Source organism: Cololabis saira, chromosome 14 (genome assembly GCF_033807715.1).
Source record: "Cololabis saira isolate AMF1-May2022 chromosome 14, fColSai1.1, whole genome shotgun sequence".
NCBI classification, from domain to species: domain Eukaryota; kingdom Metazoa; phylum Chordata; class Actinopteri; order Beloniformes; family Belonidae; genus Cololabis; species Cololabis saira.
In genome coordinates this window covers 34,448,539-34,471,966 of record NC_084600.1, presented here as the reverse complement: position 1 = coordinate 34,471,966, position 23,428 = coordinate 34,448,539, and the positions used below count along the sequence as shown (strand labels likewise).

Below are 23,428 nucleotides of genomic sequence, written 5' to 3'. Positions count from 1 at the left end.
TTGTTTTTTTCCCTGTACTTGCTTTGTCCTCATCGCCGTCAAATTATTTAGCTAATCTGGCTTGAAATTGGGAACTTTATACGAGTTTTAAAAGCTGAGGTTCGTCAAAAAACTATAAATAAATAAAAGCTATACATTTCACATCAACAAATCTGGGTGATGAATTCGTAGTATTCAGCTTTATCAAACTCTGAAACAACAGGATGAATATATTGCCAACCTGCACATTTCTTCTGGTTAGTGGCCCCCTTACTTGCATTATGTGTCTTGTGTTTGATGATTATTGGTTCAAAATTGTAATAATTTAATTGAAACCAGTCTGATTATAACTACCGTTACATGATCATTATCCTTCTTATAACTAGTGTAATTAGTGAGGAACCTTTGATCCTTTTTTGTACTCTTCTGACTCATTTCCTACAAGTCCATCAACACAAGTTGCCTCTCAAGCGGCAATGTTCAGTAAATGATGCAGAGAGCACACACAAATCATTTCAGGTCTGTCACAGCTTTTCATAAACGTGTGAGAGGCCCATTCATATCTGGCTGTCGCTGTAACCAGAAACTCCAGTCTGCAGCGTCATAAATGGACTTTACTAAGAAACCATCAAAATATATCCAATCATTTCTTCACAAGAGTTATGTTTTAGTTTCATTTCTCCCTTTTTTTCCACTTAAATGTTTTGTAGAATCCCAATCCCAATTATTTATTTAATTGGTGATTTGCTCCTGATTTTTAAGGATGAAGGTAACATGTAGATGCACCTTTATTTTTAAAATCTTTTTTATTTTTTGAGGAATGTTTGTTATCCCCACAGAGGCAATTTGTTTTACTGGCAGTCTTTCTCTTACTTTTTGCTTTTATTTCATTAATTTAATTAATCTTTTTGAAGGTAGGCAAATTATAAGCTTTGTTTCAGCCTACCCCTTTTTCGGTCTAGATGTTATTTGTTTATTGTATATTGGAAACTTTTTTGTTATGTTTTCTTTGAACAGTGTATTCATTTTCTTGTTGTCATTTTTATTCTTGGTTTTTTATTTTTTTTGTGTCATGACCGAAAATAAACTAAACTAAACTAAAAAAAAAAAAAAAAAAAAAAATCCCATGTTTTCAGTGAGTGTTTCTGACTTTCTTCAAACTTTAAAGTGTACTGTGGCTGGAAGCAGGTCGGGTGTCTGAGCCTTAGAAGTGACATCATTCAGGTTAACTGGAGGCACAGGTGGGGATGCGTTAAGGCGGAGCTTCAAACACAAGGGCTTCACTGCATGACATCATGGGAAATCAAAAGAAGTGAATCAGGTCGTCAGGACAGGAATCACATACTCGCACAAGACTCGTTCATCCAGATGCCTGAAGGGCTCACGTACATCTACTTAAACAATGATGTGCAAGTATAAAACACCGTGGGAGCGGGTAGTCCTACTGCTCAGGAAGGAGATGGCTTCTGTGTCCCAGAGATGAAGGTGCTTTGTTGTGAAATGTATAAATTAACTCCCTAAATAAAAACAAAACAACCCCACAAACCCGCTGGCTGAAACCAGAGAGAGATGATTATCATCTGAAGCAATGTTCATGTTCGGGGTTAAATTGAATGGCCACGCAGCGTGAGAAAGCCACTCCTTAACAAAGCCAGATTACAGTTTACAGCTGGACATGGGCAAAAGATTGCGATTTATGGAGACGGTGGTTTGATGAGACGAAAATGGAATCTCTTGGTCATAGTGATCATTTATCATGTTTGGAGGAAAAAGCCTGCAAGTCACATAACTTCACTCTACGGGGGTGACAGCATCGTATCGTGCTGCTGCCTTGCTGCAGGATGGGCTGGGGCACATCACAACATAAGGCAGCATGATGAAGAAGGAAAATTCTGTGGATATGTTGAAGCAACATCTCAAGACATCAACGAATAAGTCAATGCATCTGTGTTGAGGGCCTTTCCAAATGGGAAAAAACTGGAAAGTGGCTTAATGATAGAAAATGAAGGTACTGGAGTGTCTCACAAAGCCCTGACTCCAGTTTAATAGAAAGTACTGACAGTCCTGGCTCAGTGGATAAAAATGCCGTACCACCAGAGGTGTGAAAAGTATTCACATTCATTACTCAGGTAGAAGTATAGATACTAGAGTTTAAAAATACTCCTGTAGAAGTTGAAGTATCAACTCAAGTTTTTTACTCAAGTAAAAGTATAAAAGTACTGGTTTCAAAACTACTTAAAGTATAAAAGTAAAAGTAATGTAAGGGGGAAAAAAGCCATTAAGGACAAAAGCCATTGAAAATGAATGCATCTTAGTATAATGCAAATATATTAAAGAACCATATATGTGTACTATTGAGCATTAACATGTGTTTCAGAGAGCAGGAGATATGATGACTAGTTGCCGATAAGTATTGTAATGGTGCAAAAAGTCAAACTTCAGAGGCATGTTATCATTTATCCTAACCTTTATTGGAATGTACATCCAAGTTTAGTTGCAGGAATCTGAGGGAACGGATGTAAGAACAAAACTGGACAAGAACATCTGAAACAACCACGACCAAATTCACTCTATCCGGATGGAGCAATTTAACTGGATAGTTTTTTTTTTAAAGGCCGAAATAAAATAGAGTAACGAGGCTGTTTTTAAAATGTAAGGAGTAAAAAGTACAGATAATTGCGTGAAAATGTAAGGAGTAAAAGTAAAAAGTCGTCTGAAAAATAATTACTCCAGTGAAGTAAAGATAACCAAAATTTCTACTTAAGTAACGAAGTATTTGTACTTCGTTACTTGACACCTCTGAGTACCACTAGTGGCTACTGGGAGCTGGTTCCAGAAAATTACATGATAGCTTCAGCTACTTTCATAAAGTTAACACACATGAGAATGAATGAGTTTGCCGAATATACTGACTAAGTTTCAAAGGGCCTCCAAATTCAAAAAGGCAAATATACATTAGGGAATAAAATGGTTGGTAAGCAAGACATCCTTCAATTGAGCAAACTGCTAGCCAGGCAACCAACTGCGCCACCCTTTACGCTCCGCCTCCAGCAAGGCAAAGCACCTAGCGTTTGAATGTCCAGTTGTGCTTGTTTGTGACTTTCAAACAGAATGTTTTTGCATGTGCAATGCTTGCTAAGGAGAACCGTGTGTGAGCTGCTGTGATGGCTTGAGCGATTGTCACCCTAATTGTTTCCATCTTTCCATCTTTGTGTGTCTCTTTTTGTGTGTGTGTGTGTGTGTGTGTGTGTGTGTGTGTGTGTGTGTGTGTGTGGTTGGCGGTCCCTTCAGAAGAGGAGGCCACTTCAGAGCCACCGTAGGACCGCCACAGGCCGACGGAGCCCGTGCTGCCACTTCACACAATCTGTGCGTGCTTGAGCGCATGTGTTCATGTGTGACAGAGAGGCAAGAATACGAATATATCACATTTGCTAATGTTACATTCCTGAACACATCTGGAAAAATGACACAATGCTTGTATACAGTATCTGAGGGCTTTGTATCTTTTTATCTTTGCAGATGTGGAGATTAATGACTCACCCCAGCCAAAAAAAACAGAGTTTGTGTTTGGAGGGTGATCACTGCAACGACTTGGCAGCTGTCCGCACTCGTGTCTGTGTTTATTTGTACATGTCTCTGTGTGTGAGTTTAGCGTCAGAAGTAATGATGATGTGTGCTCCACTTGGTCTCCATGGCGTTGGTACCTGTTTTGGGTGTAGGCCACATGCATGTGTGTGCTCTCACCCGTCTTCTGGCTCATGTCTGTGGGCAGGTGTGGAGGGCTGGGGCTGAAGTGGTCGTTGCTGTAGGGCAGCAGGGACGTCAGCGGGTGCATCCCATGAGACTGCTGCACCACCGAGACTTTGTTGGACTGTCGGGGGAGACACAAAAGCACAACATGAGGTCAAGCTGTCTCCATCACATCTTCAAAATCCAAAATATATACACACACTTGGTAACTGTATTTCAAGAGATGAAGATTTAAAGACAGGATTCATAATTAGAGGAAAACTTCTCTTCTCTCTCCAAACCTGAAACTGTTTTTGCCTAAGATGTACACTTTTCAAGATATGAGCCCTCAAGCGAGGACTGGAAATCACTTTTTTGTCAAATTTAGAGTGGAGCTCTCATTTTTTAGAGTGGGAGGGACAGTAAAAAAATGACCTTAATTTTTATTTGTAACTCGAGCTCACGGCCGAACCGTGAAAGCTAGAAAGATAATTTTTGGTCAGAATGTAGACATAGATGTTGGGATTCATAAAATGTGACTTTGACATGCGGGGTATGCACACAATTTAAACGGGGGGGGATAAAGCGGCGCCAATTCCTGCCTCGGTCTCCATTCACTGTAATGTAATCAAAAGTTTTCTTCAAAAAAATCTCACTTTGTTTTCGCACTGCCGTTACTAACACATTTTAAGGAATATCTGAATAAAATTAATTATGGATGTTTTCCTTTCAGTTACTTGCTGCAAGAAGTAATAATAGTAATAAAGTAAAAAATAATTAGGAACATTTCAGTGTTAGAATAACAACTGAAAAAGAATGCATATTCTAAGTTTGTCTTTATACACACAATTTCTTGCAAATACAAAAATCCACCCGCACAAATCCACACGAAACTACACTTGAATGAAGTAAAGGAAGAAAGCTGGACATTTTAAATCTGGTTTTGGATCTGAAAAGATGGGCTATACTCCGCTCTTGTAGGTTTTCAGCTGAACAAGGAGGAGGAGAACCATTTGATCGATATGCCTTTGATGATCAAGTGAGAGTACATGCGAGCTTGTTTGCTTTCATGTTTTTGTTTACAAATGGGTTTCAATAATTTACGTGGAAATCTAGTTACTGCTAAAGGCTCACAGCATGCTGGCTGGCATGCGATAGGTCGCGGTGGTGTGGATAGGTGGATGCAGTCAACCAGACGGGCTTGTATGTGGATATGTGTGTGGCCTGAGCACCGCCGCCGTTTCTGCTGGAGTATATGCATCTTTCTTAGAGAGCGTGCGTATGAATTGATATATCTGCGCACATGTGTGCATGTGTGTGTCTGCAAGCTGTGTTCAGCCTCAGAAAGCTTGGCAGAAATACTGATATCCATGTACATGAATATATAGATTTTTTTTTTCTTAAAGAAACTTCTTATTTTGTAAACTGATATGGACAAATCTGTGTGTGTCCGTTGGCCCATTTGCATTAATCTCTGCATATGAAGTGTACAACATCAGCACTACAGAGGGCCAGATCTGCTGCAACCTGCTGGGCCTCCTGCTGAGGTACAAAGTGAATACCTTATCACTTAAAGGCAGAGCTTCCACATGCCACAGTCCACATTAACTCGCAAACACACACGCTTTCAATACCTCTGTTCGTATACGTGCATTCATCTTAAAGTCTCTCTCTGTCCAGACGCACCAACACAAAACTCGCGCGTGAGATAATCGACCAGCGGTGGGGCCAAGATCAAACTGCTGAACCGCTTTTAATGTCGAGATGCATGAAAACAAAACACGCTGCCTCTGTTGGGTAGCCGACGGGTGGGAAATGTGATGCGTGGAGGAGCAGGTGATGTATGAGTATAAGGGGTGGGGGGGTGAGGGCTCGATAAGCTGGTCTGTTTTCAGAAGAATCTTGAGAAGTGCTCCGAGATGAAAAAGAAGTCAAATATGCAAAAATTCTAACAGAGAATGGCTGATTCATCAGACCCACGTTGTCATGGCAACACATTATTCTACACAACGAAAGGTTAAAGGTGATGCCTGATCATTATTTCAGTCATGAAACCAGATGGTGGTGCTGGTGCTGAATTGTTTGAGCTGAATCAATACAAAGTCGGTATTTTGACGGTATTTTTGCTCCACTCCTTATTAACCAAGAAGTGTCAAGGAAAGGACAGAGAGCCAAAGACTCAGATCAGCTAAAGCTGATTAAAAAGGTGCATTTAAAAAGAAAAAATTAAAAGCACACATCAGGGTAAAGCTTCACTAATTCATTGGCCTACTTAAGAAGGACAAGATCCCCTCTAAAACTGTAGAGAGGCAAGATATGAAGAAGTGATAGAAATGTTGAAAATAATCTCCCGACAAAATGCAAATGATATTGTTTCCGTTGACAAATTGATTTGAAGATTAAATCTTGCAGATCTGTTGTTCAGTCATTTGGCATAAAGTATGATTCTGCTTTATATTCTTTGTTAGATATTATGATAGTATTATTATCACAAATACATTTGGTCACAATGATCATTTAGTAAAAAAGAAGTAATTCTATAACTAGTTGTGGTTTATGTTTCCTTTGTTTATGCAGTGTTTATGTGCGTTTTTTATTGAATTTTATTTGTGCTGTTTTTCACCTCCAGGCCACCGTACTTCTCACTCTACAGATGCGTGGATCCCTCGCTGGTCTCACACTTTACCTGATAATATTGAACCTTTCCATGTAAATGTCCTGCTGAGTTGCACGACCCTCCGATAGCCACCAACACAAATAAAGTAAGTATATAATTTATCTGTGTTAAGAACCACGCACCTCTCAGGAAAAGGAAATGATGCAATTTGACATTGTCAGCAGAAGCACCGACATTTTGCATGGAAAATGTGCATAAATGTTGAGTTAATGAAAAACCTAAATATTCAAATGACAGCTCGAATGCTGAATGTGAAATAAACGTTCTAGAAACATCGGTTTTCGGAGAAGCGGTGATGAGTTAGTTTTTTCTTTTTCTTTTCTCTCAGATACAGATGCACATATCCTCCCTCTTGACATGTTCTGCACACACTTGCACATCTGAGCGAGGCTGCTCGAAGCCTTCAGAAGTAGCTGTGGCTCCGTTTCACGTGCTGAGGTTGATGTAGCCGTCCTGCTGTAACATTATAGCCGCAAAATCGTCCATTTATGTTTCCTCTCTTCCTCAGGGTAATTAGTCGGCCTTGAAGTGGCTTTTGCTGTGCCTTCCTTTTTTTACACACACACTGAGGGAGGCTGACTTAGAGCACTCATTTAACCCATAATTATAAACCCCTCTGTGTTTGAAAAAAAAAAACAAGAAGGAAAAATTCCCCCTCCCTCGACCCCTCACCCCTGCCACACACAAAACTTACACACATAATTACCTTTGTTGAAACAGACGAGTGCGTACACGCATGTGTGGGACGCACACGTGAGAGGTCAAATAACACTTAAGCCATCAATGAATCAAAAACCTGCAGTTTTTTAGTACAAACAGCAGATTTACACATGTTTAAGTGCGCGCACACACACACACACACACACACACACACACACACACACACACACACACACACAGATGAGGGAAAAGTTCAGTCACCCTTTAATTTACAACAAATGAATAATCCACCCTTGAAGGCGGACATAAATCACCGGGCTATAAATTCATGGTGCATATCAATAGTAAATACAGGGGGGCTTTAAAACTGTGGGCAAATGAAACGCGACTTATTTCTTTAACGGGCAAATAGACACGCCGGATAGGGTTCCAGGCCAATAAGTCCTCCGCCTAAGTGTGACGACAGTTTTAACGGGATGAAAATGTCTTTTCAGATGCACAGACAGATGATATGTCACCAAAAGAAATCTAGGGTCTGCAGGTGTCTGCACCTGGAAGTGGGTGGAGATCGTCTCGCTTCAAGGTTTTCTTTTTTAGAATTATAAGATTAACGTGATCCGAACCGGGAGTCAAAGACCTGCGTTCGTGACTGAATAATTGTGTCATTTCTTGCCTTTTCTTGCCTCTCTGGATGGATTTTGAGACATTTCTTTAAAAAAAACCCAAAACACTCAGCTAAAGCGGTGGCGGTTGAGCTTGTGGAGCAATCTGGATGATTTTGTTTCATTTCTGTGAACATAAACGCAAAGACAAATCACTGTCAGATACCAACCACTGTGCAGGGTTGAATAATAAGGCTCCTATCTGATTATTACATCAAAGATGTAATTACTTCAAAGAGACGATTACTTTAAAAATTACAATTAGATATCAATACCTTTTTAAGTGCGTCAGAAACTTGTAAATGTAGGCTTCAGTCTCTCTGTAGTCTCATTTTACTTGAAAGGCCTTTGATTTATCAGCATATTGCTGCTGCCTTTTATCTCCTCTCTATTTGAACAGAAATGTGTTGAATACAAGAGTTAATGGGATTTCAGACATCACTTGTTTGTGATGACAGCCTTCCACCTTGACCCCTTGTGCACACAAACACACAGACCTGTGTATGTATGCATTTCAAATACACATGCGTGCAACGAAACGCAGACCGTATGCTGATAAAACACCTCTAATGTATTCTTTAGTTTGGAGATGACACTCTCAGTAGATCCGGCTCTTTTTATATTTGAAGAGGAAATTAAAGCATCCTCTCTCTTGCCTCAGAGTGCTTTTGAGTCTAATGTCTTTAATCTCACTTTTCATGGAGATGGCACATTGAAAAACACCCATTCACCGTTTCTTTCACGATTATCCCTGTCCTGGCGTGGCGGAAATAAAAGACAAAAGGTATAAGACAGACGTCGGGGAATTAGCAGTCGATTCACCTTGGCTCGCTGTGGTTCTTTTAAGTGGCTGCAATCAAACTGTTTTGCAGGAGATAGTTTTCTCACAAAGAGAGATCATGTGCTGTGTTTTGTGAATTAAGATTGTATTTAATAAATACTATCATGGCAGACTAATGAAAACATCTTACTATAAATCATGTGTGAGTCTGAGAACAGGGAGCGAGCTTTCGACACAGCAGGAATTTGTTCTTATCTTCACATTATTACAGGTGTCTATTTCTTGTTCACTCAGACCACCTACAAGGTTTTATTGCCCTTTTTTTGTGATCGTAACACAAATATTATGATGATATAAGTAATAACGTCTGAATAATCAAAAAGCTGTAGCTGTGCAAAGTTGATGCAGTCTGGACCATTTAATTACTTTCATTTTTTGCTTTTTTTGCATCTTCTGAGAACACACACACACACACACACACACACACACACACACACACACACACACACACACACACACACACACACACACACACACACACACACACACACACACACACACACACACACACACACACACACACACACACACACACACACACACTTTTGGGTTTATGGGTGCACAGAAGTGGAAAAAAAAACAACCTCTGAGTCTAACGTACGGTAAAATTCCCCACACCTGCATACAGAAAATGTGCAGAAGAAAGAGCAGGAGAAAGAAAGAAAGAAAGAAAGAAAGAAAGAAAGAAAGAAAGAAAGAAAGAAAGAAAGAAAGAAAGAAAGAAAGAAAGAAAGAAAGAAAGAAAGAAAGAAAGAAAGAAAGAAAGAAAGAAAGAAAGAAAGAAAGAAAGAAAGAAAGAAAGAAAGAAAGAAAGAAAGAAAGAGAAAACTCAAGAAGGGGAATACGAGGGGGAAACTGCTCATTAGAGATTTGTGCGTGTTTGATCCCATGGAAAGTCCTATCTTAAATCCCACAGAGATCAGATAAACCTGTGTACCAGCTCCCAACTGGAACATTAATGTGCATAAAGAGAAAACGCACAGCTGTCTGAAATACTGGAACTGCTCGACATTGCACGGAATAATTGTGAAACCATCCTTTATGACTAATAACATGTTATGATTGATTTTGAGAGGAAATGCTTTTTTATATTTGCTGAGAAGAAACAACATAATTTGCCAGAAAGTAAAATAATAAATAATAAAACCTCAGTTCCACTTCTTACCTACATAATATTATTACAGATATTCACACATATTTCAGCTTGCTAGAGAGTTGCTTTCTGACTTAATTTTCTGCTCCTTTGAGCTCCCGTTTAACGCTCAATATAATTCACTGACTCACAATCATTTCCTCTGTCACTGTAGTCTAGTGTTTAGCATTCAGCTAATTTGCATTGGTAAATAGGTTTTGTAAGAAATGTAATGCTGCTTGGATTGCTTTTTTCTGAGACAACATACACTGAAAAGATGCTTACATTGAGTGCATGTTTGAGCGACCACCACCCTGCCGATGGTGTCTCATGTGAAGTACATGTACACTGATACTCGTGTTTGGTGCAGCAAATGCATGTGTAGCAAAGTGCCACAAGGGTGACCTGCTTTGCCACTCGTGACCCCCCCCTTCCAAAACCAGCCCATCCTGCCCCAATGTCTAGCTCGAGTGTTGAGTAGGTCCCCCAATCTGGAAGTCATTGCCTTCTCCAGAGTCAGGAGCCGAAAATGAGAGCCTCTTAGTTGGAGGTTTGGGCAACATCAAAGCCCAGGCAACCATAACAACGCAGCTATGTTTAAAAAAAGGACCAAACACCCCCCAACAAGCCCGCCCACTCCCCAAATTACACGTACACACTCGGAGAATTGCTCATACACATGCATGAGTGCATGTATGCAAGGACACGCCTAGTGGTGTGCATGCAAACACACACACACACACACCGTCGTCCACTGCTGCCGCACACCACTGGAACATCTGGGCCATGGACATGATGAATCAGTGACCACAGCTTGTAACCAACAGACAGAAATGCTTTTGTGTGTTTGTTCGTATTAGCATGCATACCGAACTGAAATGTGATGTTCACAGAGAAAAACGGATGCAGATTTTTCTTCCTGTCAGCACAGAGGTTCCATCCAAGATGACATTTTGGCATCCAAGAGGTCGACTGATTTGCAACTGATTTGTTTATGTGCTTTGAGTTGATGAGTAAGATACACTTCTTTTTTAAAAAGCCATTTTTTCCCCCATCTACTTCTGTTACTTTTACAAGTGCCGTAGCTGGAAGAGGCTGTCCCTTTTGGCTAAATCCAGCTTCAAACCAATCTGAAATGACACTGACTGGATTGAAGTGAAATCAAATGCGATTTCCAGACACTTGGTGGTGAGGTCTCCTTTTTAGATCAGTACTCAGTTCTTTGGTTAACCTAAGATGACATGACCAAGCTTTTTTCCGGTTCATTTATCTCGTTATTAACCTGTTTTTCTCAAACTCACTGGATATTTCACCAAAAGGAACATCTGTTTTCACCGTTGTCATGATTCAAGGGGAGTATCGTAACTGGACTGTAAATCAAGACATAGACCTTTAGCGTTGTTCGCTGCCGCTACTGTGCGACCATCTGACCTAGCTGCACCTTTCACTGCCAGCAGCTGCAGAGATAACGACATAAGTCAGCCTGACACGACACGGGTTTCGCTATCTCAAGATAATGAAATATTTAACCTTAATAGAACATTTCAGAATAACTCCAAGGATGTCATTTCTCCAATTTCCAACTGTTGCATATCGGAACCTTTGAACAGCACTGGAGGTATAGTAAAGATGCAGCTAGCTGTAATATGTGGTGTTTGTTGACTACTGCATGCAGACTTTAACCCCATTCAGGGCTTCACCTGTAATTACTTCTACATTCTTGATTTCATGATTTATGTAATCTCTGTAAGCCTTCAGGTTTCATGTGCGTACGAGACGATCTGCAGTCGTTCCAGTGCAGCAGCCGCAGCAGAAGCTGCAGATTTGACCAGACTTGCTTGAAGAGCATAAGGAATATTCACCTTTCACAGTTAATCTGTTAACTGAGGCCCGATGCAGTGAGAAGAGCTCTCGCTTTAGCCGACTCCTGACCCTGAATATGACAGGCCGCAACATCAAATCCAGGCAGTGCCCTGGCATTTAGAGATGAGTTATCACTTTCTTAATGAGTGGACGGAGACAGACTAGCAGGCAACTTTCTCTCCAAGACTGCGGTGACAGCTTCCCTCTGGCAGAAATGACCTCTAATGATTGGTCCTAAAGAGAGCTAATTAATGGTGTACTTGTTTATTTCAACTAGAGTGTTCCACAATTAACAACTTGTTTGTGACATTTGGGCAATAGCCTGAGACAAAAATATTGACACATGGAGTCAAGCAGGAAGCAAGGCGACCACGGAGGACATAAATCCTCTTTGAGGCGCACTTCCTCCAGGGTTTGGTTTACTCAAACAATAGATAGTACAGCTACTTGAGGCCACAGCCATATTTGTCTGTATTGTGGGGGGGAACAAAAGAAGTAAAAAGTTGTGGCTTGATAAGAGCATTGTCAAAAACACACCAAGGGCTGGCCTTAGACAGGAAAGGCAGTGGTTTTCGCATTTATTCTCAGACAAAACTTTAATGTTTTTCTGGCCTGATTTATCTGGAGGCTGGAGTCAAGGATGAAAACTTTATCCAGTCATCAAGAAGTGAAAACAAAAACAAAACACTGCAACAACATCCACACATCTTTGTGGATTTCATACTGTCATGTGCATGGAAAACAAATGACAGAGTGAAAGATTTGTTTGCGTGTTATTTTTGCTCCTTAAAGACCTCCGGTGTAATTACAATCCCGTCCTCATGTTATGTGGCTCCGCCTCTCCCGAGGTGACGGAGCACATGTCTGCCGCTCACTCATTGTGAAACCTATGGCTGCTGAGCATCGCTTTCACTAACCAGATCAGCCTAAATACCAAACCATGTGCCCAAATGGGAAATGCCGCCACACAGTTAAAAAAAAAACACCAAAAAGAAAAACCCCTGGGGTTGACGTGTTTCCTGTGTGCCAGTATGCCTTTATTACACAAATATAGCAACCGGAGAACCACAATAAAAGTATCACACAGATCATAGTGAAAGTACTTTCCTTTCTTTTTGGTTAAACGCTTAAGTTAAGAGATGCAGCTAAAGCCAGCTTGACCTTTCTTCTTTTTTTATTTTTTTGGGTTATTAAGAAAGTGGAGCATTAGCCAATTCAAAGTGAAAAAAGTTCAGATAAAATGATGTGCAAATTGAAATTAAAAGCATAAAATTAGGGTATTAAATCATAGAAGCTAGCTTTCAATACTTCTAATGTAAATAAACAGTTCAACAACATGCTAATTTATTTATTTTTCATACTTTAAAATCTTTTGCAGACAATGATAACTTGAAGTCTGGAGCCTATACAGGACGAAATAATATGTCCCCTGTTCTGAGTTGAGAAAACTCACAACGAAGCAGATATGTTATACAGGTGAATTCCTGCCGGAGAAATGCCGCTCGATTGAGTCGACTTCAGGCCAGAAAATCCCGTTTCTTCCCCTGCAAACAAGTTCCAGAGCCCACAGTAGGTTTTGGGTCATTGTTCATCTGGAACATCTTTGCTGAATCTGAGCAGATATTACATTACATCCTTATAATCTTTGACACCAGCAGCAGGAGGCTGCTGGAGGCTGCATCCCTACAGCGATGTTGTGTGCTTCGGATCATGAGACATCATCCAATCATTAGCAATGAGTAAATCTTAGATTCATGCCTCATGGTCTCTTTGATGGTCCTTCTGTTCTTTACTCTTGTGAATGGTTATCTGTGTTCGCTTTTGTGAGGATTTCTCTTTATGATACAGTCTTACATTGACATGTTTTATTTATCCTTGAAATGATCCTGTGAAAACCTCATTGTTCCATAAATGAGCGTCCAGGCAATTTCTGCAATACCAACCTCACTTTTGCATTGCTCTTTTGAATAGCGGCATCTTAAATAATTGTAATCCCTAAAGGGTTCTATTCCATTTGTGCACCGTCCAATTAAAACCAAGAAGCTGCACTCAAAGCCTGTATTCATTATAGAACTGGAGCTGAGACACAATGTCCACAAATTATATGAGTGTGCAAATATGTGTCTTGACTACATACGTACTCTGATTCCCATCTCAAAGTTGTGAGCTCTAGTTGCTCTTTTAGATTGAAGTGTACGTTGTATTTTGTACTGAACAAAACATTTGAAATGAAAGCTTTGACTCCTAAAACTGTGTTAGACACTTTCCATCATATTGAGGACTTTTCAAGCGCGTGGCAAATTATCTATTTAATTTGAAAATAAGGGGGGGACCAACAGAAACACCTTGAATCAAAACAACAAACCACTAAGTTTTACCTTGCTTTATATTTGAATTGTAGCATTCACAATGCAAAAATGGTTAATTAAAATCCAATCAAACAACTAAAGTGGGTGATTTAAGTGTTACTATGATTTTAATTTGCACTGAAGCAAATGTTTTCCTGGAACAAGCATCTCTCATGTTTATTACTTGCATCTGCGGAGATGTTCAGGAATGGCTGACTCTACATTTAGGCCAACAGGTTTTAAGGAATCAGAACAGCCAATCAGCTTAAACGCTTTCAGCCCTGTGGGTCAGTCGCTGACATCATGTGCACACTGTTCTCTGTCTGATCTGCTGCTTTGATGTTTGTATCTAAATAATATCATCCCAGGGCAAGTGCGTTAAGGAAGTACTGAACGCCATATAAAAGGGCCGACTGGCATGCAGAATGTTCTGAAAAACCTTAAAATTCCCAAACTAAAGCAGAAATATCTCCTGTGTATTTCTCATTTACACACAGGTTCTATGGTGCTTGAACAGATATAAAAGGGCATTTTTTTGTTGCAGCTGTGAGATGTATTTTTTCAGAAATGTACAATTTGTTTCCTTTTTCCATTACTTTTAGGAGGAAAACAAAGCAGCTAAAAATCCACTAGCAAAAAGGATTCTTTAATCTTTAGTTTTTTCATTAACGCAAAACTTCTGCAGAGAAAACAAAATAAAAAACTGCTCAATTGAAATATCTAATGAAAAAAAAAATCAACTTCATATAGAATAAGTTGCTTTTGTGTAAACTTTTATTTTGGATCTTGTTCCTGTGAAACGACGATAAAGCCCCTGTCCAGTCCGTTGTCATTCTTCACATTTATGTGGGCTGCTTTAAAACAGGTGGCACTACACTGGGAAGGACATGACGCTTCACTTATGTCAGTGACACGCCTACTGCTCTCTTTAAAATATTTATTTTGTTCAGATACGAAATAATATCAGTCTGACTGGTCATTTAGAGAAATGTGACGTACATTAATGTTCCTCGCATTGTCATTAAGAAGCAATTCAAAATTTCAATAACAGCATCTTAGAACACAATGAGCAGCGGCTTCAATAAAATGAAATATACAAGTTAAGTAATAATTCAGTACCTATTTGGCTGTTTTAAATAAATGGACTAAAAACTGCTTGTCTCTGCTGTTTTGACTTCATGAGGTCACTGCCTCGTGAAAATGTTATTGAGATGATCACTCAGACAAAACTTTTATTTGAAAAAAAGTGCATGCGCAATTGTGAATAGAAAGGGTCATTAGTTGTGTTTGTTATTGATTAATCTACTTAATTTTTCCTAATTAATCACCGTGTCAACAAAAAATGTTATATAAAACCCAAAGCTACTTACTTTACTAGCAAACAGAATGAGAAATATTTAAATCCATGTTGTTTAAAATCCTAGTTTTTGTACATAACTATAAATCAAAATTTGAACATTCATATCACGAATGAAGAAGTGTGTCAAGAATAAGATGAGGGTATGAAGTGACATGCATTTGTTTTTGAGCTAAACAAAACAGAACTTCACTGTCCAGCAATCGTGTGTTCTTCGTCATCTTCTGTACTTAAAGCTGAATCATGCGCTGTTTTCACTTTCAAAATAAGTATTTTTCCTGCATATTTAAATTTCAATAGATGAGAGGAAGGGATGACTGGATATAGTTAGAGAGAGAGGAACAGAACTATGACTAACGCTGTTTTGCATCCAATAACTTTAAGGAATGATAAGAAGTGTGTTTAATAGTTTTCTGTTGATGAAGTAAGTTTCATTTCTAGAATGAAGAACAAAAAGAGAGAAAAGAAGAAGAAATGGATGGAAGGTTTGGATATCGCCCCGTCTCCACTTCTTTCCTTTCATGTTTTAATTTATTCTGTCTGATTAATTCCTTTAACCCCAGCGGCTGCAGTGATTCCTCTGGATGTGAGGGCCGCCCCACCTCCCGGCATCCTCTCCTGCTCTGCTCGCCTGCTCTCTGCTGCAACTCTGTTCCCCTCTCAGGCCCACCTGCCGGGCTGGTCCCTTCTCTGCGCACCGTGCAAGCAGCAAAAGAAAAAGAGGAGGCATGCTGTAACCACGGCAACTGCAGCGCTGCTTTGACTGTGGGCCACAAAAAGTCCCAGACGTTTATCTAGAGACATTTTGCCTCGCTTCTTCAGCTTTTACGGACAGAAAAAGAAAAGAAGTGGAGATTTTAGACAAAAAAGGGTCAGTTTACAAACAAAGAAATTACGAATACGAACTATTTCCCACTTCTATACATAAAAGGTCGATTAATAGGTTGTGAAAGAACAGTCCTTTTTTGTGTTGAATGTTTCTTTAACATAGTTTTTTCTACCCACCAATGTCATGCTGAGACTTCAGGCTCCACACACTTGCAGAGGCATCTGCTTCTGATACCAAACGAATCAAAAAGTCAACCTGCTTTTTTGTAGTTTCAGCCTTGACTTCAAAATTTAAGCGCGGGCCAACCGACGAGATCAGAGGGCCGGAGCTGTGAGTGCGCGTGCCTCGGTGAGCATGGCTCAAAAAGACTCGAGTTAATGTCGAAGTGAAAGGTTTCAGGCAAACGTTGCATGGATTTCAACACTCTACCCTGGAGTTTCCTCCAAACACCTGGAAAAACAGCTTTGGTTTTCCTCTCAACTCACATTTATCGTTATAAGCTGTTGTTACCACAAGTGGTTTGGCTTGGTCTCGAGGGGTGGGGGGGGGGGGGGGGCTGCTTTTCTCTATGGTAGATAATGCATGCAGTCAGTAACTGTTGCACAGCTGCAACACTGTCCTTGAGCAAGTCACAAGAGGCCTGAAGTGGGTAAAAAAAACAAAAAAAAAATCTCATTTCATAAAAGAAAAGTAAGTAAGAAAATAAGCATATTCTTTTTCTTCAGACGATATTCTTCAGGTTGATGTTAAAGACTAACTGGGTGGTATTTGAGCACTGGATTCCGCCGAAGGCTGTTTTTATCCAAAAATCAGTTAAAAGCTAAAGTTTCAGCTACTCTCAGAAATTTATCACATAATATCCCCCCAACTTATTTAATTTCTCCCACTCCCTGTTGTGTTTTCTATCAAAACAAAGCGAAAATACCATAAACATCATAACATAATTATTTAGTTGAGTGCTGGAAACTTTCTGTGAGTCGGGTCCAAACCATGATGGTAAAACGTGCTCCTTTTTTTCTCTCTCTCTATCTATCTCTCTCTCTCTGCACGATGTCTTCTCTGAGAGATGCTCTTCTTGTGTTTGGCAAACATCCCTGCTGTACTTCTACTGGCTTGAATTATAGATAGGAGACGCGAGCCACCCGCCGCTTGTTTGTTTGTTCAAGACTTGGAGTAAGAAGAGGAAACGTAAAAGGAGAGAGAGAGAGGAGGATAACATTTTCAAAAAAGGGAGAAAAAGAAAGGCTCAGAAAAGAAAGAAGCACGGGAGATGAGAAGAGAAAAGGTCAGAAAAAGCTGGAAAAGAGAAAACTGCAACAAACTGAATCCCTGACAGCTTGCAGAGCACGGACGAGGTTGTGAGTTTGACTCCTGTTCACCACCGTGGCTAAAGTCCAAAACCTGACTTGTTCACAGTCACCACTAGAAAATGTGAGATGCAAATTGAAGATTAATACTTTTTTTTTTAATTAAACATTCAGCAGCTTTGGAATCTCCTGAGCAGCTTCCCATCACTGAGGAGGTTTAGTGTCGACAAAGCAAGAGATGCAAACCATTTGTAGGCAGTCTGTCACTCATTTAGAAATTTTATTATGAAACAGCAGCTGGCAAGAAAGAGTGAAAGTCAAACAGTAACCTGTGAGATTAAAGAAAAGAAAAAATCCCTGAGAAAACTGCTCTCAGAATTGCTCGAAAGGCAAATCAAAACCCCTTTTTGAGTAAAAAAAACAACAACAAAAACCAGACCTTCAGGAAGACGGCAGCCCATGAAGTAAAGCACCTGTTGTGTAATCATGACCAACTAGGATGAACCAGCGGAAGAAAATGAGTCCCATGTCCTGCTTGCAAATGTACATCTACACAAGCCCTGTGTATTTTGAGAACAAAGTCCTGTGTGGACTGATAAAAGTTCAAGCTAAATATCTCAGCAACAATGCTTAGAAGTGGTCTGATCCTCCTTATCTGCTCATAACAGTAGCCATATTTCACCCCGACTTTCACAGTCTCACGAGATAAAAATCATCTGTGGACAGACCTCAGAAGAGCAAGACTGCCCAAGGTACTCGAAGAAGAAGAAGCCTTTGCAGGAGGCGTCTGCAAAAATCTCCCGAATAACAACTGAAAGACTCTTCACCCGGTACAAAATGTGTTGACAAACTGAGATTTGAGCAAGGGCGTCTAAAATTGACATACTACAGCATGAGTCCTGGTGGATTTGAGGAGGCTTTAACATGTCCTGGTAATGTTTTTAAGTTGGATTATGTAGAGCTCAGTTTCCTAGATATCTTTGTCCGTCATCTGCTTTCTAGTACAAAAGGCTTACTTCGCAAACGGGACAAAGAAGGAATAGGAAATGATTTAAAAATGAAAAAGAAAAAGGCAAAAGGACACAGTCAAAGACAGAATGAAGTCAGCAGCAGGGACACACACAAGTAAATGTCATGGCAGCAGAAAACAGCCCATTTAAATGTCACTATTCCTCCAACCATAGCTTACATCACTGACCACCCATCCCGGCGCTGCACCTCAGCGGCGGTTCTTCTGAATCCAGCGGGGGAGCACCCTCCTCTGCCCATCCAGATCACATTACACATGGCTCAGGGCTCTGATGTGGCTTCAGATAGAGAGCGCACAAACCCCGGCCCACAACCACACAGACCAGCTCAGAGCCGGCTCCATCCTGTGGTCTCATCCTCACTATGAAGGAATATCATTGAGTGCCCTTTTACATTCCCTAACTACATCCCCCCCTAACATGCTGCTCTCATTTAGAAGCCCTTTTCCCCCCCTATATTTGAGGGAGTGCAAAGTATGCCAGTGGCTGAAAGACTGCATGCAGAGTTTCATCAGGTTTCTGTTTTGGACAAAAGGGGGTCTGGTGAGCTGGGAAGGGAGAACTGAAAGTTATGTTAAGATTTTTGGTGCAAAAGATGAGCCTCTTTGTTTTTGGATACTTAGTTAACTTTAGAGAAAATCTTTTCAATTAATTAAAGATAAGAAATGACTATAGAAACGGTCCATTATGACCGCACTTCAGCCAAGTATCTCATTCATCGTACCCTTGCTCAATAGGAATGGGCGATATTTTACCATTCACGATAAACCGTCAAAAAAATTCCCCACGGTAAGAATTTGTCATCTCACGGTATAAACGATAAATTGAGGAAATGAGCCTGAAAGAAAGAAAGAAAGAAAGAAAGAAAGAAAGAAAGAAAGAAAGAAAGAAAGAAAGAAAGAAATGAGCCTGAAAGAAAGAAGAAAGAAATGAGCATGAAAGAAAGAAAGAAAGAAATGAGCCTGAAAGAAAGAAAGAAAGAAAGAAATGAGCCTGAAAGAAAGAAAGAAATGAGCATGAAAGAAAGAAAGAAAGAAAGAAAGAAAGAAAGAAAGAAGAAATGAGCATGAAAGAAAGAAAGAAAGAAATGAGCCTGAAAGAAAGAAGAAAGAAATGAGCATGAAAGAAAGAAAGAAAGAAATGAGCCTGAAAGAAAGAAAGAAAGAAAGAAATGAGCCTGAAAGAAAGAAAGAAATGAGCATGAAAGAAAGAAAGAAAGAAAGAAAGAAAGAAAGAAGAAATGAGCATGAAAGAAAGAAAGAAAGAAATGAGCCTGAAAGAAAGAAGAAAGAAATGAGCATGAAAGAAAGAAAGAAAGAAATGAGCCTGAAAGAAAGAAAGAAAGAAAGAAATGAGCCTGAAAGAAAGAAAGAAATGAGCATGAAAGAAAGAAAGAAGAAAGAAATGAGTCTGAAAGAAAGAAAGAAAGAAAGAAAGAAAGAAAGAAAGAAAGAAAGAAATGAGCATGAAAGAAAGAAAGAAGAAAGAAATGAGCCTGAAAGAAAGAAATATTCCCATTGATGACACTTTTTGTATTGGTATTTTTTTATCGTTATTGGGTTAAATGCCAGAAATTATCGTGATACATTTTTTTGTCCATACCGCCCATCCCTATTGCTCAATGAAATTTATTTGAAATTAAAAATGAATACTCAAAAAAATGTACTTAAATCTAAATGAAATTAGGCAACAGACAAACAATTCTGGCTAAAAAGTTTAAGCATATATGTAATATGCAGTAAAATACATCTGTAGACGTATTCACACAGAAGTGTTTCCTTGTATCAGAGATTATTCAGATTTTCAGGAGACCCAGGCTTGGCGCCTTTTGATGGATCAAACAGAGATTTTAGAAAGCACATGAACAATATAATGAAAAAAGAAGTTTGAAGCAAACCAAAAACTACAAAGATGCAAATGTACAGATACACAGAGGAGTGTGCACATCTGAAAATGTGATACCAATGAAGACAAATAAGACTCCTACTAATGGATCAAATAAGAAATTACAAAAGAGCCCTCTGTACGCCTCATCCCGTTACAATATTGCCAGCTCCCTCCCTTTTCCTTTTCCATCTCCCTTCTCATCAATTAAATCTCTTACCATAGGCCAGGTCTTGTAGCGTATTAGCACCCCACCTTCCCTTGCTGCCTCTGAGTGAGTTTCTCTTTAATCTTCCGGAGATGTTACCATTGATGGTTCTATTGATTTGCTGGTGAGCCGGCCGCTTTTATCTCCTGGAACTCAAAGAAGAGCTGGAGAGAGGAGATGCACTCCCCACCAGGTCTAATCGTGCAGGCTCTGTTTTGTTCTTGACCTGAGGTTAGAGAGAGGCCTCTTGGACGGTGCACCGAGAGATCGTGTACTAACTTTGGAAATCTTTTTCAACAATCATGATTAATTTAGTGCATCAGCAACTTTGGCTTGTCTTTTAAACTTGCAGTCACAGCTTGATACAGACTGACCTTCAAAACCACAATAATAAGTGATCGTCTCTTTAAGCGTAATGAGTCAAAACAAATGACTCTCTACAGATGATCATCACCTTGATCGATCTCTGTATTGAGGCCAATGCTTATGACTATAAAAGGGAGGAAGATAAAAAAAAACTCTCTTTTTTTGATGTGATTTCGACATAGCAACACTCCCCGGGACTTGTGTCGGGAGCAGGAGGCAAGGGCGCTACCATCCAGCCGACCACATGTGGAGCTGCTCCAAGATCCTGCAGGAGCCAGCGCTGGTGCATTTCACCACAGAGCGACATGCAGAGGCCCAGGAGTCGGCGCTGCAGCAGCATCACAGAGACCGCCCGTCACCACTCTTCATGTGTGCGCCGTGTCCGTTGTGTGTTTACACCACATGTGTATGTTTGCGTGCCTGTGTGCACGTGCATAATTTTATAGAAATAAAAGTGCACAGCGTGCGTCTTGCTTTGTGTGTTTGTGCGTATTTTTGTCCACATCTGTGCGAGGGTCCCGTCCAGAGGACTGGAGGGCTGTGTATTACACAACGCCCACTGAACTGGCCGCTTGGCGTACATGGCCGGGGTTGATATTCTGCTATCGATCATCTGTGCAAATAACATGGTGGCTTACCCACACCGTGTAATTATCACCCCAAAATAAAGTGGCTGGCTCTACATAAAGACCTCTGCCTTGAAACAGGCTTTGGTCATCTGCTCAGCGCTGCACTGCTTTCCTCTACTTGCTCTCCTCACGGTAAAGTTTATTCAGTGAATCTTAAGTGCAAATCCTCAGGAAGTTTCCTCTGCGGGCGGCGTGTAGGAACTGAAGTTGCAGATCATTTTCGGTGTCAAATGCTGCTGCCGTTTTGTAGTTTCTTTTGCTGTTGTGGAAGGAACAGAATAAAACCCAACTATATATATTATATATATAAATCATTTTCTAACCCTAAGCATGTATTTTGTAATATCTAACCCCATACACATGTTTTCAACTCCTATCCCGAGATATTTGCGCGACAACTTTGCAGTGGTGTATTTCCATCACCAACCGGTGTCTGAAACTGACGTCAAAACGCGGAAGTGAACTCTGAACTCAGCACTGCCCACTAGTGGAAAAACTGACTTAACAACCCAGGCAACGTGAAAGACACATGGAAGTATGAGGGCGGTGACATATGACAACGCTTGAATCAGACGTACACTGAACTCTTGGCCATCCCGTCCATTATGACCTCAACATCAATACTGGCTCTTCATTTATCACCACGAACTTGGTGACCAGCTATCCTTCAATGAACATTATACTGCCAGCTACACTGTCATGTAGCTTTGTGCTCTACAACGTACAGAAAATCAGGCCTTGCCTAACTCAGTACGCTACCCAGTTTGTAGTACAGGCCATGGTTATCGCTAGGGCTGCATGATTCTGGACAAAATGAGAATCACGATTTTTTTGCTTAGAATTGAGATCACGATTCTCTCACGGTTTTTTTCCAATATAAAATTTATTGCACTTATTACTTTAACTTTGCAACAGCTGAACAAAAATATAATAACAATAAACATCTCTTGTCTTCTTTACACAAACCTTTGAATCATTTAAACAATAATAACAATTTTGAACAATATTTGTTCCTCCCTGAGTTGAACACCCTTTCAGAAAGGGGACTTGTAACAGATCCTGTAGTTCTGAGGCAACAAATTATTCCTCTGGCTGGGATAAACCCCCCATTGCCTTTTGCTGCTATTAAGAAGCTGCCGATACAAAAGGTAAACGTTACAAAAAATATGATGGTGCCTGATAAAAGACTGGCATCAACTTTGTAACAGCTGACATTGAACATAAAAACAATAAACATCAAAAAAAAAATTGTCGTCATTTGGAAATGAGATTGCGTTCAAGCATGAATCGAGATAGCGATTTTTTAACGATTAATCATGCAGCCCTAGTTATCGCTCACTTTGACTACTGCTAAACCCTCTTGTCTTGCAACATTCTTACAGATGATCCAGAATGCAGTGAAATACCTGGTTTTTAGTGAACCACGGCCCCAGTCATTGAGCTCCACATGGATAACATTCAAGTCATCGAAGCTTTCTTGCAGTGTTTTTGCCAGCTCAACTTCCATCCACTTAAACTCCTTGTCAATGGCTGATATTCACAATTAATAACTGAGTTCCTATTTTATTGCACTTATCGGTTCACTGTTCTATCAAACACAACTTCCTACTGTACCGTTACCACTACATCCCTACTACGAGGTCTCCTGTCATACAGTAGCTGGACTTTGGATAAAAGTGACCTCCAAACTATTTCTGCATTGGACCAACATCAGGTGGCACACCGCCTTCCAGTATACCCTCTTTTTCCCTCTTTAACTACATACTAAATACTACACTGCAATAACCGTATGTGCAATATCTGTCTGTCTACCGCACACACATTCTACCTGCTTTTTTTGCACTGTTTTTTTTTCTTTCGCACTACTTTTATTTCCATTGCAATGTACTGTATATACTGTTTATATTTTGTAATTATATATTTTTTTAA

At 40.0% G+C, this 23,428-nt stretch overlaps 1 protein-coding gene across 10 annotated transcripts in view; it reads right to left on the bottom strand.

Moving 5' to 3' along the window:
• The window catches only part of tcf7 (transcription factor 7), a 76,195-nt gene that overhangs the window by 27,534 nt on the left and 25,233 nt on the right, over nt 1-23,428 (bottom strand). For all 10 annotated transcript variants that reach the window (XM_061740514.1, XM_061740518.1, XM_061740515.1 and 7 more), the window contains exon 4: nt 3,724-3,850. In XM_061740514.1, coding sequence (XP_061596498.1) covers nt 3,724-3,850 — 127 coding nt within the window. The remainder of the gene's footprint in view (nt 1-3,723; nt 3,851-23,428) is intronic.